This window comes from Pangasianodon hypophthalmus, chromosome 22, assembly GCF_027358585.1.
Source record: "Pangasianodon hypophthalmus isolate fPanHyp1 chromosome 22, fPanHyp1.pri, whole genome shotgun sequence".
In the NCBI taxonomy this organism is placed as follows: Eukaryota; Metazoa; Chordata; class Actinopteri; order Siluriformes; family Pangasiidae; genus Pangasianodon; species Pangasianodon hypophthalmus.
This window is the reverse complement of record NC_069731.1, coordinates 16,882,098-16,901,958: the sequence shown is the minus strand read 5'-3', so window position 1 is coordinate 16,901,958 and position 19,861 is coordinate 16,882,098. Positions and strand designations below refer to the sequence as shown.

Here is a 19,861-nt window from a genome sequence, read left to right as displayed (position 1 = left end):
AAAGCAAAAAAGCAATTGCTAACAAAAACACGATGTTTGGACTCGGAAATACGGAAAACAAAAAGGCTCCTCCTGGTGCTTGGACCCCTTAGCTCATTCTCCAAAAAGTTTCCCCTCAAAGACACAAGTGTGCATGGTAGCAAGGGCTAAAAGTTCCACAGGAGCCACACTTCAGCATTACTGTCATCTCTGTGTGGCTACGGAAAATGTACAGACCAAAATAACCATTAGATAAGACTCAGAGCTAAAGATGAACTAAAAGAAAAAGCCATACAATGATCTTCTCTAAAGTGAATGAGTAAATAGAGCAAGCTTCCTATAAATGTCTGAAATGACTTTTTATTCACAGATCATGCATAATACATTAACACAGCTTAAAGCAGCTCTCTTGTTTTATGACTAAAGGCAGTTCAGACAAAATTCCCTTAACTATTGAGTCTTTGTGTAGCTTGCCATCTCATAACACTCTGTCCTCTCTTAGCCCTGCTGACCTAATGACCCCGGCAGAATGCTCTTGCGCTGTGATATATGCTTTCAAGCTAACGCTGCTTTAGCTGATAGCTGCTTGAACACCAACCAGAGGTAGATTCTTAGCTTTTTTTTTTTGCAGATGTGGTATAACACTTATGTTTTCAAATAAACATCAGGCGATCAAGATTCTCTTAGGTCATTTTTACACTTGAGGTAACCATTTTGAACTAGGACGTGGAATTTTACATGGCGAACACAGACGAGTGAAGTGATACACACAGTGAAACGTCTGTGTGGTTATAGTAAATATAAGCACTTTTGGAACTCTGTTCAACCAATCAAATTAGTGAACCGGAACTAATTGTTATATAATCAATGTTTATTTGGCACCAAAAACAAAGTGAGCACTAAATGAATAATGAAAACAAAATGTTTGATCAAGAAATTAAAGCCCCTTGTAGTTGTCTACATGAAACATTCATGACAACAGTTCCAAACACACTGCAGTGGCTCTATGCCAAAGAGTCAATCAATTACAAGAGTAAAATGTGAACTTCTTTAAAACACTATTGCTGGTGTTGATACACAGAAAGAACTAAGCCTATGAGTGGCTGTGCTCAAAGACAGGAAACATTTCCGTAGTTTGACGGAGACACCAAAGGCATCATAAATAACAAATATTAAGCTGTGAAACGTTACACATTTTGCTGTACAGACTAAATTTCTCCTGAATACTGATGCCTCAAAACTGCTTTAACCTGCTAATTAAATGATGACAATACAATTTTTTAAATATCTACATGACAAGCGTTCCTTGGTGGAAAGAGGAAAAAAAATTCTGAACGAGAAATCAGCAAACCAGATTTCAGCCTTAAACTGATCCACTCCCACGCTGAAATTCCCAGTTTCATTGTGCTGAGACTGTGCTATACCTGCTCTTCAGGGGGTTCTTTTAATGTAATGCTGACTCCATTCACTATTTCTGCTGATCCCAACGCCAACGCACAGCATTCCATCCAACACTGACAGCAACTTCTGGGGTAAATCTAAAAAAGCTAGATGCTGACGTGAAGCCCCTCACAGGACCGAGCACAGCGAATGAGTCAGCAATCACAAAAAGTCGTTTGACTGGTGAACACCTACAGAAGATTGCAGAGAACAGGAATAGTTGTTTGAGGATTAGCAGGTAAGCAATTCTTGTCAAAGTTGTCTTTTTTGAAACAGTATTCTTTCTTTTCGAGGTTCCTCGAGGCGCTCTTATATCAGTCCTCAGAGACTCTTAGCAAAAACCAGAGTACAACCCATAATCATGTTTGGTTGCTATAGAGTCACGTAGAATTATATCACGTCTGTAATGGTAATACTTCCCCAGATCAACCCCTCACTGGAAGCACATTATCTGGGATCTACTATCTAAAAAATCACTTTTCTTGCTATATATATTTAAAAAAAACAACAAAATATTAAAGGGGTGATGACTCTATATTTAGTGAAGTGGCGTTACTGTTACCATCCTTAAGTTGATTATTTTCCAAAAACAGCATATCACAAAATGTCTTATTCCCCTTATACCACAGCAACAAGTCATTAAAGCACATTTCCTGAAGCAACGCTGTAATTTCATATCATAAACGTCAAGGTAAGCATTTTATGTTTTTAAAAGGTATCTGCTAACATGCTTTACACCCAATTGCTACTGCTAACATCTACACTCTACACACAAAAGCCTTCGTCTATATAATTTGCCAAATTTGCCAAAGTGGTTGTAAATAAAATAAAAAGTAGCACAATCCGTTATCATACAACATCAACGCAAACATGGTCTTTCCTTCCATTTCCACTAGGTAAGTTCGGCTGTCAAAGCTAGTCTTGCCAGAGTCCCTGCTTGAACACTGCACACAATGTACACTGCCCTTAACCATTACGTGACAATTAGCATACTTAATAATCTCACTCCCTCACCCACTCCCTCACCCATTCCCTCTCCCATTCCCTCACCCACTCCCTCTCCCTCTCCCTCACCCACTCCCTCACCCACTCCCTCACCCACTCCCTCACCCACTCCCTCACCCACTCCCTCACCCATTCCCTCACCCACTCCCTCACCCATTCCCTCTCCCATTCCCTCACTCTGTCAAGCTAAACATGCTACTCCTGAGATACCAGTGATCCGGATCCATCCTGATGCCCTACTTCTGGTTGGAGTTCCCATCACTTGGAAACCACTTGCCGCTGCTGAGGATGGTTCCTCACGGACAGCCTAAAGTTACGTGAGATTACTAATCAGAAACCATAAAGATGGCTTTGGACTTCAATTGATATGAACAGTTTTGCTACGATGGCTTAGGACTACACTTGCTATGATAGCTTTAGGACTGCAATTCCCACGAACAGTTTTGCACTGTTTCCATCAGTGAACAGTTGATAACTTCAAAATACAGACTTCATGTGAAAACTATAATGAATTTCCTGGATACACAACTGCAATTTTTGACCATGTAGTACACGGTTATAGAAGGGAATTATTTATAATCACCCACTCACCCACTCCCTCACCCACTCCCTCACCTATAACTATCCGGTGTCACCCAGATGAGGAGGGTGGGTTCCCTTTTCTTTCTATTCTGTTTCCCCTCAAGGTTTCTTCCTCTTTCTTCTTTTCCACCGTCGCTTCTGGATTGCTCATTAGGGATAAATTTATAAATTAAAAATTTATATCCTGAATTTATATATTTCTGTAAAGCTGCTTTTGACAATGTCCATTATTAAAAGTGCTACACAAATAAAACTGAATTGAGTTGAATTAAATTAAGGACAAATGGTAATGAAAGACCCAGTCTCATCTCACCCACTTCTGAGTAAAAACAAGCTAAAATTTATACTTAAGGTACAGATGAACAAAAAAAAAATTTAAGCATGAAACCACAATCTTTATCTTTGCCAGTCAGGCTGGGCTATATGATGATATAATATCAATAATGTGAGAAATTAAGTGGTGAGATATCCTGATATCTTTTTTTTTTTAATATATATAAACTGTTTTTAGAAATTTTTAAAAGTACATTTTTACAGAGTTTTAATTATTTTCAACTTTTCAGTGTTCATTTTTTAAAAGAATTTTTATATTTAAAAAATTATGGATATTTGTAGACATTAAAAAAGTGTCATCGATTAGATTTTTTTTTTTTTTTTTTTTAAATAAATGTAAGTACTTTTTTGCTGGCAGTTTGTGAGCAAACCTATATAATGAGATACATATCATGTATCATAGAAATACCTTCAAGCATCGTGATTTAATATTTTTGTCATATCGGCCACCCATACTTATCATTAACACAGCTTTCTATCAACATCATGGCCAATGACCACTAAGTTTAGAAAGTTGTGGCATCAAATGGCATCAAGAGTGAAAGCGAGTAGTTTTCTGGAGTCCAAAAGGAAAAATGAAAAAATAATTTTTCTCTGAAAAATGAGGGTCTTTTCACATTCACTCTATTTAAATGAACCGTACTCGGTCGTGTTAAAGTGGACCGGAAAGGGAACTAGCTGCAAATGGCTTCAGTGCTTTCAGTGTTCACAATACAAGTGGACTCAAAAGGACTGTGTGGACTCTCAGACCACTACATGATGCTATCATTCATGAAATGCTGTGATTTGGATGAAAAACAGAGCAGGCAAAACAAATTTGAAGTGAAACACCATAAGCCTTTTTTTTTTTTTTTAAGCTGAACCATCGAAATCAACTCGTGCTTCATGCCATCGAGCTACTAACTGTTTAGCTCATGTGAGTGAATGAGGTAGATAAAATACATGCATACACTACATTTATTACACACATACTGTATACTAATAGAATTAAAAAGTAACTATTGTTCCTGTCACTGACACAATACCATTATTACTGATGCCTAACAACGTAAGCTCTATAGCATAATTGCTAGTGCCACAGTGGCTCTGTTAGCTTTTACCTGTCATGTTGCTACCCAACATGATGACCTTATTGTGGTCAAAAGCAAGACCTATTTATGTACAGCAACCCTTAGAGTTGGTCTGAGTAGGATTGTTTGTGATTCATTTTCCACTTGATTTATGCATTGTGAAAACAAAGCGGTCTCAGTCTGCTTTACATTTTACTTTATAGATAAAGAGCTTGAGGGTTGGGGTGCGTACATAGCTCCAGTTTTCTGTCACCTAACAGAAAATCAACTCAAATGGCTTTCCACGGGGTCTTGTGGTCCCACAATAAGGTCAGTGTGATAGGCATCAACATGACAGATAATCTAATAGACACTGTGGCACTAGAAATTTGCAGCTAGTTCCCTTTCGAGTCCACTTTAACAGGACTGAGTATAGTTCATTTAAAAAGAACTACACATGAAAACACCCTGAGTTCATTTGTTGTGTTCACATATGCACAAAAAATGCTGAGTCATGGAGACCACTTGGAGCACTGAAACGGACCGAGTGTGGAAAACACATTTACAGAAGATGAGACAAGATGAGACTAGAAAAGATGCTATTGATTTCAGGGATTTTCCACAGAAGCAAATACTGAAAGCAATTTCACTTCGCTGGAACGGATTCTTGGACTATAAACAACTGCGGTAGTAAAGCCTGGCTTTTTTTCTCCACTTACACACAAGCTCCTGCTTGACCTAGCACTACAGAGCTGCACTGCCTTCTTGCTAATCCAGAGGAGTGTATGGGGGAGGAGCAGAGCGCTGCAAGGTCACTACCGCACACTGAGGCAAAAGGCCATTATGTCTTATGGCTTTCTTTTTACAATCCAGAATCCCAAGATACAGCAAAGCCTTTTGACCTGCATCCCCCAGATCCAGCTTCTCGTCTCCAAACAAACAGTGCTCTGGTGGTGCCTTTGATTTATTGCTTAAAAACAACAATTCAGTGTTTCTTTTTTTGTATCCAATAAGGTTTCGATAATCTAGATTCTCAAATTTGGAAATAAAAATCTACAGTATTTTACTACTACTGACTTTCTACATTGCCTCCACACTGAAGTTAAGTAAGGAATAAAACATGACACGGTGTGCTGTTATAGGAAAATAATCAACGACAATGTGGTGCAATGCGGTCTGACATGAAGCGGAATTATAATTACCACCCCAGAGTTAATTATTTTCCAAGAACAGCACGTCCCAAAGTGTTTTATTCCTCTCTTTAACACATCACAGGTTTTATCCATTTATAGTTACATTTATTGTTGAGGAATGACCACAAAACAAGTTAGTTCCAGTTATTACAGCTAGAAATGGTTGTTCCCTTTTTCTCCTTCTCTTGAAGTTAACAAGACAAAAAATACAGCTTGTCACATTACCAAGAAACCAGAAAGCCCTCCTATGCTCCAAAACTTTTAAACCTATAGCTTTACCTCTGTTACCACTCACTGACACTGGAGACTCCTTCCAAAAAATCTCCTCACAGAAAATATCATAAAAAGGTCTACACAGATTTTTAAATCTGTTTAAGTGGAGCATCAGTGGAAGCTTTTGCAATAGAAACAATAACATATTTGAACAAGTGCATTAATATGAACCTGTGATTTGCCTTGCAGTTGGGAACTACTGTCAGAGCTGCAGTTACAGAAAACTAATCAACACCTTCTGACCAATCAGAGTCGAGAAATTTGACAGAGCTGTGCTAATAAAATGGGTTTAGCTTAGGCAAGTGACTGGTCAAAGCACAGATTTGCCGTTAGGAGCTCATTAAATTGAGCTCACACAGAACGGACCTTCTCTGCTTGAGGGAAGAAAATGGGCCACTGTTTTATGATAAGCACAGAAGAACAGGTTATGGTAATGAAGTCCGATTCAAATGTGCTATTTTTCACAGCCACTACAAGCAAACTATAATGTTCCAGTTTGAACTCAAACCCAGCAAAGAAGGAAAAGCAAACCTACTCAGAGAACTTAAAGAAACTTCTAAAAATTGTATGATTAAGACTCGGATACTGAAATCCCACTTCATTCCCACCTGTGACAAATGTGAGCTAGTTTAGTGGGCTAGTTAACTTGGCTAATGTTAGTTACTAGCAAAGTTAGCTAGCACAGTTAACTCGGATACTGAACCTGTGACAAATGTGAGTTAGTTTAGTGGGCTAGCTAACTTTGCTAATGTTAGTTATAAGCAAAGCCTTTGCTGCTTCATTATACTTTGACAGGTTTAGCTCCTGTGAAATAAATACATTCACTGCAAATATAGCAATCCTTGTCGAAGTTCCAATACATCTGTTCTGTTCAGTGTCTATGGCAGTGATCAAAAAATTGTATAATTCAAAGCCATAAAGTCATAATTAATGACTAAGCATTAAAAGGTAACCACCATTCACTCATGTTAGTTGCTTATCCAAAACGTTGTAAGCAAGGAATTTTAGGTGACTGGACTATATGGGTCTTTATTGTAATAGTTTAAATCATGTTAGCCAAGTGTGCCATATGACCCTCTGATCTAAATTAACGTATGGACTTAGTGGTGGAATTCCATTACAAAGCAGAACGATTAAGAAAACCCCACTAATCCCTTTGTACTCCTTCATGGCCACTCGCTCTCTCCGGTCCCTCAGGCGAGTTGTTCTCTCAGGCTAATCTTATTCACAGGGTCAATCTTTGTCACCTGACTACAGAAGAATAGAGACATCTAAGTTATGATAGATGCAATAGAGCCACAGTAATGCTAAAGAGAATACTACTGGAATTGGAAGCTATTTGCTTGGGATACAAGATTTAATCCTTAGTTATCAGCTCTTAAAACAGTTGCACAAATTCATCACATGCCAGCTGGATGTGAAAATGGGACAAAAAACAAAGAACAGAAGGACAGCTGGTTCCCTTAGACTAAAACCAAAAAGCGTAAAATTGCCATAACTCAGCAGAAGCTGTCATTTTTTTTTAACAACTGATCTGCTTTTCAAAACTATTTCAGTTACATAGTTAGCTGTTGCAAAGATGAATCACAAAAATCAGTTGTACAGAACAAATAATACGCCATGAACATAACATGCTACTTGCTAATGCATTTTCCATTTTCTGAAAATAACAGAGCAGATTTGTTATAGACATTCCCCAGCTCTAAGTCACTTCTAAAAATTAAGAACCGCTCTGATTTCCAGTGCTGTAAAAGCAATTTCCTAGCTAATAGTGTACTTAGACAAATGGCTAGTGCACTAAATCTATTCTCCATTATATCTGGCTTCACTAATTTTCTTACTGAAAGCCTCCGATATGTGATTAAACAAAAGAAGTGGTTTATCTTTTGACATAAGAAAATTATGATAAAGCGTTCATTTACCTGTTACACTTTATACATAATGGTGAAAATGAAGGCTATAAACATTTCTGAACTATGGGCTGCATTTATCAAGCTGGATACAAAAGAATCTATTCATAAATCATTTGCAGGAGTATTTGCACAATAAATGTGGTATTCATTAAAATCTAGTAAGCTCAAAAAAAAGTTCACATCCTAGAAGCGCTCCTGAGTTTTTATGGTAATCGACACTGCAATGGCTGATCTGCATTACTGATTTAGCACACTCTGTGCTTAGGAGATGCTCTTTCACCATTTAGTCATCTTTTTGACATTTTCAACAAATGTGAATACGAAAAAACTGCAAAAAAATTAAAATAAAATAAATATATTAAAAAAACCGGCAAAAAAAAAAAGAAAAGCATAAATTTGGCTGGAATATTTTGTTTGGTTTGGCCACAAAAACATTTACAGCCTGATAAACAAGGCACATTATTATAATGCTTCCAGAAAAAAAAAAGTGTGTATATTTTTTAAAATATATCTTCCACTTATTTTCTGTGAGTCTCATTCTTGTAAGCTTGCCTCTCTATCGCCTCTATCAAAAGATGTTCAGGTTTCACGTGTCGCTTGACATCTCTTGACATTTTCATTTTGAAGGTCAGCTTGTGATCACTGGAACACTGCACTCAGGTTACACAACATTCTGTTGTAATACTGCTTCTTCTTCAACTGTAACACTGTTTATCAACACCTGATATATTTGATTACATAGAACAGGAAATACACCAGCTTTTATATATCTCACTCCATGAAATCAATATTACACTTAGAGTGTTTAAGACATTTCATTAGTCCTACTTCTGACATAAGATTGCTGGAGAATGAGAACATGATGACAGATACAGGGTACAGCTCGGTGCAAAAGTTTACATCCCCTATGGTTTTTAACTGGAAAAAGTGACAGTGTACCTCGGTGTAACTACAAAATACATAATTCCAAAATGTTAAAAATGAAATGTGGGTGTATGATGCAACAATACTGAGCTTGTGTATATAGGAACACTTTTAGATGAAAGGTAATATATCTCCCTTCTTTTATTCGCCTCATGGATGAGTTTTTTCTTCAACGGCTGAGGTACAACAGTACAGCACAAAATAAAAACAGGACATCCATCAAAAAAAGGTGCCTGTCGTTGTTGCCTGCTCACTGAGTAGGACTAGGTTTTGCTGTAATAACAGGGAAGAGATTACAAGAGTATTTCATGTGAAGATTTTTATTCATTCTTTTCTAAATACCTTGAAATGACAGCATCTATAAAGGTAAAAAAGTTCAATCTCAAAGTTTGCATCCCACAAGAGCTCCTAAATTTGTGTAAATTTACATATAAGGAGACTCACTAATGTAAACCTCGACTGACCGGCCAACTTCAATCTCTTTAAATCACTTATATACCTATTTCAATTACACACACCTCAGTTGTTAATCACTTCAATGCAATCCAAATCAATTCCATAAATTAAAACAAGGTGACGGGAGTCATTCAATTAAGACAAAAAAAATGGCACCCTATAAAGGGAGGAAGCGTTATTGTCTGTCTATATTAGTCAACTTGCTGCAATGGCTGAGCTGCATTACTGGAGGTGCTCTTTCACTGTTTACTCGTTATTCTGTCGTTTGCAGCTCTCTGTGAGCATTGTATTTTGTAGGCATCACTAAAGCTGTGAATATGCTTGACAATTTATGGCTGATTGGCAGCTATCAACATACACACGAGCACAGAGAAAATCAGTATTACAGAAACTTCTGTAAACCTGACAAATTTTTACTTCTGTTTGGCAAAATCATTTACACACAACTTTATTAAAAAAAATTGATAAATGAGGCCCAATATTTGTAAACCGTCATATAAAAATGCAATATGGCCCAGTGACAGCCCAAATACTTTCCAAAACGTTCTATTATTAGTGTTAATATTATTAATAGTGCTGCATTCTCAGAGCAAATGGAAGCTTGTTCTATTCAGGTCATCATAAGATTGCCTGTTAGATCCAGATACTGAGCAAATTATCTGCATGGGACATCAGGCATCTGTCCCATATATTATTTTACAGATACAGTAATGCATTATCTGGCTGCTTTAATCAGAAAAAGGGCCAAAGACATGACGCAGAGTGACGCCAGTACAAAATCTTCTGCCATATCAGGAACAGTTTGGGTGACGACTGAATGTTCTGCATGCCTTTGCCATGAACATGGATTCAGGATAAGCGACAGATGATCCCTATGCCAGGACTGGTGCATTCTTTCTAAATGTGCTATCTGTACACACAGGGTGTACTGTATTTATCTTCACACATGGTGCAGGCTTTTAGTGGCTGACGAACGGCGAGCAGGGGCAGGGAGACGGATTTTGGGGGAAGGTAAGGGTCAAAGTGCACACACCTGCAATACTTCTGTCTCCCATACTATCAATCATACAAAGTGCTTGTGACAAGTGTATGAGGACAGGACAACTCCCAGACTGTAAGTCAAACACATTTTTAAATAATAATAATAATAATAATAATAAAAACAGGATGTTTAAATACTAAAACAAATCCTTGCGTAACTCTGCTCCATTTCAACAAAAAAATAATCTTGCAGCTACTGTTACATGTACACACTGCATACGAAAAGAGTAATATTTAGTCATCTAAGGGGGTCCGATACCTTCTGCCAGTTTATTACCATGCAGTTTGGGAGTACGGGAAACCCATGAACTGCTATAACTTGCTTTCTATGTGTGCTTTTTAATCAACATTTGTATACAAGTTGGGTCATAATCCAGGGTGAAACAATTAATGCAAAGTGGACGTGATTAAGCACTTCTCTGGCTGTCAGGACTCCTATGCTTAAAAAAAAAAAAAAAAAAAAAAAAAAGCAGAGGTGCAGGATTCTGACTAAAGCACATACGATTGTTGAAGGAATTTAAGCAGAGAATTATAGAGCATTAGAGCGGCCCCCATGTGTTAAGATTTCACAGAAAATTTTCACATCTTGTCCCAAATGCTATAGTTGTCAGCTTGGCCACTGATGCGCAGCATGAGCTGTTTTGAGCATCTTATTCAACGTTTATATTCCATGCTCTATTATAGCCTGCACAAGACTACGAAGAGCCAACACTGCCAACTTTGTTGCTGGGGACTTTTTACACCCCTTTAGTGACTTTATTAGAATTGATTCTAGCCACAAAATAGCTACTTTACATAATAGTTACTTTTTTAGCAGACATTAGCGATTGTCCTGAACTCGATACGGCTCTTCATCTCACAACACAGCTGCTGTTATACAGTTGACTTGAGAGCACAGGTTCGGAAGGCTCACCACCAGCGTGTAGTACCTGACTAAGCTGCTCTTGTGCGAGCTGATGTTTCCAACAACTAATCACTGATCGCCACTGTTCCCAACGACCAACCACTGATCACCACTCTTCCCAACAGCCAATCACTAATCACCACTGTTCCCAATAGCCAATCATCGATCACCATTGTTCCCAATGACCAATCACCATTGTTCCCAATGAGCAATCACTAATCATCGTTGTTCCCAACAACCAGTCACAAATACACGGGCTAAGATATTCTTTTGGTCTCGCATTCCTAATAGAAATTACCTATGCAAATATATAAATAGTTAGTTTGTGTTGCCATAACAAAAAACTTCTTCCTAAAAATATAATGTATTAAATTATATTCCGATGAAACCTCTATTTTATTCTTTCCTATACTATTCTGCGTGTCTTCAGAAAGTCTTCTTTTTATATGCAAATGAATATGAATGAATGTCAGTGATTATGGAAATTAGTCTGTGACATCATGTGACGACATTCTGAGAATGCATTAGATATATTTCCCTGACAAAGACACAAACGAAAAATGTTTTTGTACAAAAAAATAAGACTTGACTCTTCTATCTACTCCATGTTTGATTTGTTATCTTCTATAAACACTACTTCAAGCTCCCCCCAAATATTCCACTTTCAGAAACGACTTTGAGGCTGTGTCTACTGTACAGGTCAGGAAATCTTGCCTACAGGAAAACAGGGCTCAGTGAGAGGTTTAATAACAACTCTAGCCCAAAGAAGGAGAACTAAATTCTCACAGAACACAAAATACTGAACAGGAACCCTGGCTGCCAAGGGCAGGGCATCATCTCAGGTGTGTTTAGTTTTCCACCTTGGAAAATACCAAGCACTGATTTTATGAAAAGCATGCACTCTTCTCTCTCCAGCCCCAAATGATGTCACTCACTTAGATTTTTCCACAGGTCTCCCATCAGCCCACCCTGTCATACAAGAACCAGAGTCCAGGGGAACAATGCACGTCTTTCAGGCTGAAGCCGAAATGAACGGAGCCAACGAGGGTCCAAAAACATCACTAGGCACAAATTCGATCTTTGGCTGAAAAAGGTAGAGATTGTGCTAAGCCAATCTTTTTGATGAATACATTTTCTTTTAGACAGAAAAATTATATTAAGCTTCTTTGGGTTGGCGAAAAAAAGAATGGTTAGTTCAATTCAGTGGCATGTTTGCAATCTGTTCTCTGTGTGCCAGTGAACCAAACATAAGTTCCTCGCCGATTTAAGAAGGAAGACCATGCAGACTCACTGAAGCCTCATAGCAATAAGAAAATGATGGTCTCATCAGGAAGATATGCTAATGCGAGTTCCTTCAGTCATCAACTTTATATTAGCTGAAGCACTTACAAAACAATACTGCTCTGCTAATATTCTCTAAACAATCATAGAACCATCCTTTCCAGAAGGACAACTGTAAAGAACATGAAGAGTGAACTTGATTATCATGACGGCCCACGGAGATCCTCCATTAGAGTTAATTTGCTGAATAAGCCTAAGCAATATGCTTGAATTGACATGCATTATCCATAATACTTTCAGACAGGCACTAATAAGGATTAATGTCGTAACACGTGTTCTGGTCTTGTTTCTAACACGACTTAACGTTGTCAGAACAAATTCAACCTCCTGAACAGCACTCAGGTGTAACATACCATTGTGAAAAATTAGTGTTAATGGTATTTATAATGATAAATTCAAACATATCAATGAGCTCCCTGTCGAAACAGAAGATGGTCCTCTAAAAATGGAGAGAGTTCGCATCAAGTGGTTCAGCCCATAAATCTTCTCTGACATTTACTGTCCGCTCGGAGCAGAGCAAGGACGTTGCAGTGTGTTTAAATGAAGAGGGGGAGTGTTGCAAGAGGCATAAAGAGCCCTAGAGCCACCGAGTGCTGACTAATGTGTGTAACTGTAGCCTGGTTCAGTTGTGGGATATAAAAAGACAGCGGAAGCCCACGGCGCTGGAACAGTGGCACCTAGAACATGACTGAAGAACAGCAGATGCACTGGCAGTTCTGGAAATGTGATCGCCATGAGGGACTGGAAGAAACCAGTGGAGAAACATTAAACCAAACCCAGGAGCGGCCAGATGTGCCCAACAGCATGTGTATGCGTACGCAGAAGTGTGAATGAGAGACCAAGCCATTTCAAATACATAACAATGAAATGCTGGGAAGAAGTGTAAGATGGGGACTGTAGGAGATAAAGACAAAACAGAGGGTGAAGCAGGGACAAACATAGTTGGCAGAAAGAGAAGGTCTACCTCAAGTCTCTTGAACAGAGAACACACACACACATCCAGCAGCTGTTCTCTTTCTAAATTTAAACAGATGCAAGCAGCGTGTGCTCTCAGTGTATTGACTGAACAGCCTGAAAGTACTTTATTCTTAAGCTCTCTAAAGCTCCAGCCACATCATCATCCATCCATATTATCCACATAATCCATCAATCCACATCATCCATCCATCCACCAATATCAAAATTATCCTGCTATATTCTGCTCCATCTAACCCCATCTCCCAAAGCCACAAAGTGCATTCAAATATCTGCATCATACATTTACATTCATTTATCTACCCTCATATCCATCCATCCAAATAATCCACCCATATTATCCACATAATCCACTCACCCATCCATCCACATCCTGCAACCATCATCATCATCATCATCATCCATATCATCCATATCATCCATGCATCCACATCCAAACCTTTCTTCCATCAACCATCCATTCATGTCATCCATCCTCATCATCCACCCATGTTTTCCACATCATCCATCCTTACATATTATCCATCCATTCACATGCTGCATCCAGCCTCCATCCATTAAAACAAATTTTCCATCAATCATTCATCCATCCATCCAAACCATCTGCCTATCTACATCATCTACAACATCCACAATATATATCCACCTTTTCCTTTGATCTATCCACATTCAACCATCCATCACTATCATCTAGTAATCCAGCTTCATCGTCCACATTATTCATCCATCTGCATCAAACACATCTTCCATCAATCAACGTCATCCATCTGTCCCTATCATTCATGCCATCGAATACATCTACACCATCATTCCGACCAAACAAACTGTTTACTCAACCATTCATCCATATCAGTCATCCATCCATATTATCCTTCATCTATCCAAACTACCAAAACCCACAAACTCCATCCTTCTGTCCACATCATCCATATCTCACAATCACTTCATCCATCCGTCCATCCACATCACTGATCCATCCACACCATCATTCTACTATTGATTCATATCAAAACCAGCTATTTTATCCTCTATTTATCCACAACAGCCATTCATCCACATCATGCATATCATATATTCATGTCATCCATTCATTCATTCATTCATTCATTCATGCATCTATCCACGTTAACCATTTAACTCACATCATCAATAACATCCATCCAAATCATTCGCCCACCTGCATTATCACCCATCTATCATTATCACCATCCAATCAGTCCAGACCACCTAAATAATTCATCCATACATCACTATCCATCCACAGCATTCATCCATTTATGTATATTACCCATCTATTTTTCTATGCATCCTCCCACTTACATCAAATATCCCTTACTCAACAAATAAAGTATATGCCTTATAAACCAGAGGGCTCGTACTCCTATGATAAACTTCCCTCCACTGCCTTTTTCTCCAACCACTAACCGCAAAACCTTCCTCAAGGAGATCAACAAGCGCTCAGAACTGTCATCCACACAAACAGGGCTTGTTTAGAAAAGGAATACAGCTTGATCTGATCATTTCACTGCCTCAGTACTGGACAAAAGACAGCACAGCTAAGATTCAAGTCTAAACCTAGAGGTCAAGACAATCCACCTGCAACTAAGTGCACAATGTACCTCTGATTCACTCCCAGTACCTTCAGGAACAAGCAATCACAAAGCCAACTGGAGTGTGTACTTCATCCTCTTTATAGAATCAGACACATGCCCATTCGCTCTCAGAGGGCACTGCAATCCAATCAAGACTGCCTCTTTTAGCTGCCTTCAATCTATATCCACATCACAAAAGAAAAATCACTGATGTGTAAATCAGTCGGAGTAAACACTGTGTGTATGGTTTGTGGGTCACAGTTTGAAAAGTTCACTGTATGATAAAATCGTCTAAAAAGAACTCACCTTTCACCAGCAAACAAAAATATCAAATCCCCAAATTAATGTTGTTAGATAGATATTTTTGAGAACAGCCTTTCCATAAAATCTCTTATGTTGCCAGTATTTATCCCGTTGTTAAGACTGCTGAAAGAGAGAGTGGCTAACTAGTGCAGCAGTGTGATACTATTAGATAGTTGTTTTGTTTGATTCTGGTCAAATAAAGTTGCAAAAATAAAGTTACATAAAGGAACACGCTAGGAGGTAGCAATGTAACGTAGCAGATTACACAGCCAAAGGGTTTTCAGCGCATTCACATTCCCTGCACAGAGAAACGGAGGTGCTGTAGTGTGATTTAGGGCGAGTCATGAAGAAGAGGGTTGTAAGATTTTTCAGTAGTCCGAACTGAACATAAAAAAGGATGAGACCCACTGGAGTAAAGAACTTGATTGGGTTAAAGAAAAAAAAAAAAACACGAACAGGTAGACAGTAATAGGAGGAAATGCATTTACTTAGTCAACAGTGAGGTAAGAACCCGACTGTATTGTGCATCGTACAAGCTGTCAGCAGAGGAGAACGTCTGCACCTTAAAACGAGATAAGCTTTATCAATAGACAAAAATGTTCAACATTATTCTATTACGTTTCTGCCTTTTTATCAGCAAATGCAGCCCACCCTCATCTGCATGCTAAACGGCAGTGGAAGAGGTGAACTTCACGCGTGTGTGTGTGTGTGTGTGCGCATGCACATGACTTGATTTGGGCTAAAAAAAGATAAGGGTAATAATCAATGTGTATTCATACACACTGCTTATTTGAGAAAAGGATTATCTGCGTTTGCTCTGGACAAAACTGAGGCCGGGATACTGAGAGAAAAAAGAAATAAACATAAGAAATAAACGATTCAATTAAGAAATTAAGTGATAAAAAAAAAAATTGAATACACTTCTTCAATAGACATGCACAGCAAGGTTAGGAAGGGTGGTCAAGAGTGAAAGCACAAGTGTGTGTGAGTTAAAAATATTAATTAAAATTATAAACAGCAGCAGCTGTGAACAGCACTCACATTGTACGCCCATGTGAGTGGGTGTGTGTGCGTGTGTGTGCGTGTGTGTGTGTGTGTGTGTGTAGTCTAGGCAAGAACAGGGAACTTAGCAAACTATCTCTCTTGAGGCCTCACAAACGCATGCATACACTCCTGGCATGGATATTCAAACCCTGTTTTTCTCCCCCTCAGGTCTTCAGGAAATTAAAACAGGGTTTAAATTAATAGGACAAGGGAAAGTGCCATGAAATGAGGGACAAATCAGGTTTTCTGTGTCTACACACGGTGTCATCATCTCGCTGTTATTCGCTCTGATCTGTACATCACTTTGTGGGGGTTGCAACAGCGAAGTGAGGCACATCACGATTCCTATTTCTGCTGAAGGAAACGCGAGAGAAAATAAGCAAGTACGGGTGCAGATTGACATCCAGTACAGCCACTTACGCATGAACTCGGTGTTCCCAGTGGGAAAAAAAACTACAATCGTTTTAATCTTGGACCAAGAGAAAGAATGCAATTGATCTTTATCCTGTAATGCATCAAATTATACATTTAGAGTAAAACAACACTGATTACAAGAAAATAAATAAATAAAATTCCTCACTAGTAATCCCACGTTACCTCAAGTATAAAGAATGGCCTTTTAAATTTCACTGAATCAAATTGCTGGAGGACAAAATGGTCCCTCCTCTGTGTGCAAAAGTAAAAAAATAAAAATAAAATAGTTTCTAATCAGTCAACAACGTGCACTGAAGTGATATATTTGAGAACCTCAGTTCTCACAGTCTGATACATGCCGAAAACTGATCAACAGAAAACATCAAGGCAAGTCTATTGTTTTCTTCTTCATCTGTAAGAAAGCATTACTTAACACTAAGTTTTCCACTATGGTAGAAGTCTGCACTTCTTGGTTTCTGGGTAGCATGAATGGCTGTGTTCATTTTTTTCCTTAAGTAATCAACTTCAGGGTGGTAACAGTAACTCCCCATCACTCCAGCCCATTGTGAATTATTGTCCTATAACAACATGCCCCAAAGTGCCTGTCAAATCATTCAGCCTTTGTCTTGCCAAAGTGTAGACTGTGTTTCTGTTGCAAGAACACACTCACAATTCTACTCTTGCTATTTTTTTTTTTTTTTTTATGGTTATTGAATATTACTCAGTCAGGAGCAATGAGTCATCCTTGCTGATGGTAACATGCCTCCAGTTGCTTCACCATTCTCCTACGATAAAACTCAAATCACCCACAGAGAGACATCGAAGGTGTTTCTGCCATGACCTCTACGCCTGCAAGTACAGACTCCTGCCGGTCAGATAAGCATCATTAACAGCTGCTAATCTCCTTTGCTTGTCATTCTGTCACCTTGGGCAATCAGCACATCATGTCCATCGAGCAAGAAATTGTGCATTGCAGCTAAATAGACTTTATTTAATAATGAGCTATAGAATATTTGTATTTTTGTACAACCACCCACTCATGTAGATAACAGAAAACTATCTTACCAAGGTAAAGCGAGGCATTCTCCTTCTTCACGTTGTCGTCCAGGTAGGTCGGGCCGAGGGTGTAGATAGGTGTGGAACCCATTCCCACCAGAATCTGGGCGCAGATGAAAAGTGCTACGTAGATGGAATGCTCCTTGCCCTCCTGGTCCCGTGGGCACGACGCAACGCCCAAGCCGTCTCTGCTGCTGGCATTCCCATTCAAGCAGAGGCCCTCGTTTCCTGTAGACGAGTTCACTTCCTGGATCTGGTACGAGGGTGAGATGAAGTGGGGAAGGGAGAACAGAGCTGCCCCTACAGCTATGAAAACCCCACCAACGGCCAACCAGCGCGGCCTTTGCCCCCGACCCCCAAAGTAGCTGATGAAGACCACAACAAGCAGGCTTCCAATATCGAAGCAGCTCACCAACAGACCTGACTCAGAGCTCCTCAGGCTGTACCGCTTCTCGATGGTGGTGATCACACTGCTCAGATAACCTGAAACCATCAGCGACTGGATGAACGTCAGGTAGCACATACAGAACAGGAAACACCTCGAGTCCGCCAGAATCACCCTGACGTACTTCCTCGCTGGGAATCCCACAATCCTTGCTAAAGAGAAGCCTATTTTTTTGCCTCCAGCCCTGTTGCCGTTGGGTCGCGTAGAGCCGCTTAGACCCACCATGCTGGACATGCTGGAGGGTGAGAAGTCAGTTTGGGTCGGAGAGTCCAGCTGGCTGGAGTCACTTTTTCCCTGCATCCCACTAAATACAACTCGGTCTGTATGGATTGAAGTGAATGTAGATGGAAGTTTCGGTTCCAAAGCCTTGTCAGCTGCTGGACAGCCTCCGTTGAGAACTGGTAAACTTTTGGATTTGTAGTAACTCCCCGAGTCGCCATATTGGCTTTGGAAATTGGTGACTTCCAGAGACTCTGACACGTCACTCCCAGTCTCATCATTATCTGATGAAGTCATTTTAACCGAACTCAGAGCCTGAATAATCAAAGGCGTAATTCAGGTTTAGGATTTAAAGCCTGAAGAAAGTGCACAAGGCTGGAAAGTGATCTACAGCCCTGACAGCACAAACAGCTCAGAATCAATAAATCTTCACGCATGATCTACATGCAAAGATGTTTGCACAAACAAACCTCCTGTCTTAACAAGAAAAGTGGACACGTTTAAATGAATAATTTTAAAAACATTTTAGTCATATCTAAAGCAGTGTCCAGGCATTGGCTTTCCCCCCCGTGTATCACAGGCTACTAAACATATACACGTTTAAAATTCATCACGTCATCATCTGAAAGGGCTTCTGTTGGTATTTTATTCCAAAAAGCTCCTCTTCGGGCCAGTTGTCACCACGTCAAGAGTCTCTCCAACATGCTGTGCTGTGCTGTGTTGTGTTGTGTTGTGTTTCCTAAACCAAAACCAGGAAAGAAGGCATAATTGAATTAACAAGGAATCATTCCTGTTCAGCAGAGTACAAAGGAAACAGTGAGATGAGATATGACTTCAGCTCTTTCTGAAGCTCTTCTATCAGCTCTATCAGTGCTCAGATCACTCCAGAGGTATAACAAAGGTAGTCTGAGGAGACAAAGAGGAGTCCAGCATGGAGGAAAAGAACGACTCCTAAAGAAAGTGATGGAACCAAAAACGTACAAAAGTCAATATTCTGAGTGCACTAACAATTCTGCTTATTTACCCGACAAACACCGGTACCCATAAACCGCAGTGACACCTCAAGTCACGACTTTACAGACACAAATGAACCTGAAAACTACAGCAGTGAAATAACAGTGAAAAGAAAGAAGCAGAGTGCACGCGCGCAGGGACCATTTCTGAAAGACAGCATGTTAAACGAGTCGAAAGAGAGATGAAGCAGTGAAGGAGAAGGCTGGAGAAGGCTGGAGAGGTGTAGCGGTACTCACTCGGAGGTAGATATTGTTGTCCTCGACGCGGCCACTCAGCTACTGAGCTACTGAATGAGATTGCGGATTTGGAGGCGGTCAGTGCTGAGGAATTCTGGGAGATGTAGTGTTTTTCAGGAGGAAAAAAAAA

The 19,861-nt window shown here is 39.4% G+C and overlaps 1 protein-coding gene across 2 annotated transcripts in view; it reads right to left on the bottom strand.

The window, feature by feature from the left end:
* LOC113541353 (solute carrier organic anion transporter family member 5A1) overlaps positions 1-19,861 on the bottom strand; it is a 47,163-nt gene extending 27,302 nt beyond the window's left edge. The window contains exons 1-2 of one of the 2 annotated variants that reach the window (XM_026938283.3): positions 19,732-19,861; positions 17,827-19,220 (exon numbers count right to left, since the gene is read on the bottom strand). In XM_026938283.3, the coding sequence (XP_026794084.1) occupies positions 17,827-18,778 (952 nt within the window). In that variant the 5' untranslated portion in view covers positions 18,779-19,220; positions 19,732-19,861. The other variant, XM_053227863.1, reaches the window with a different exon arrangement.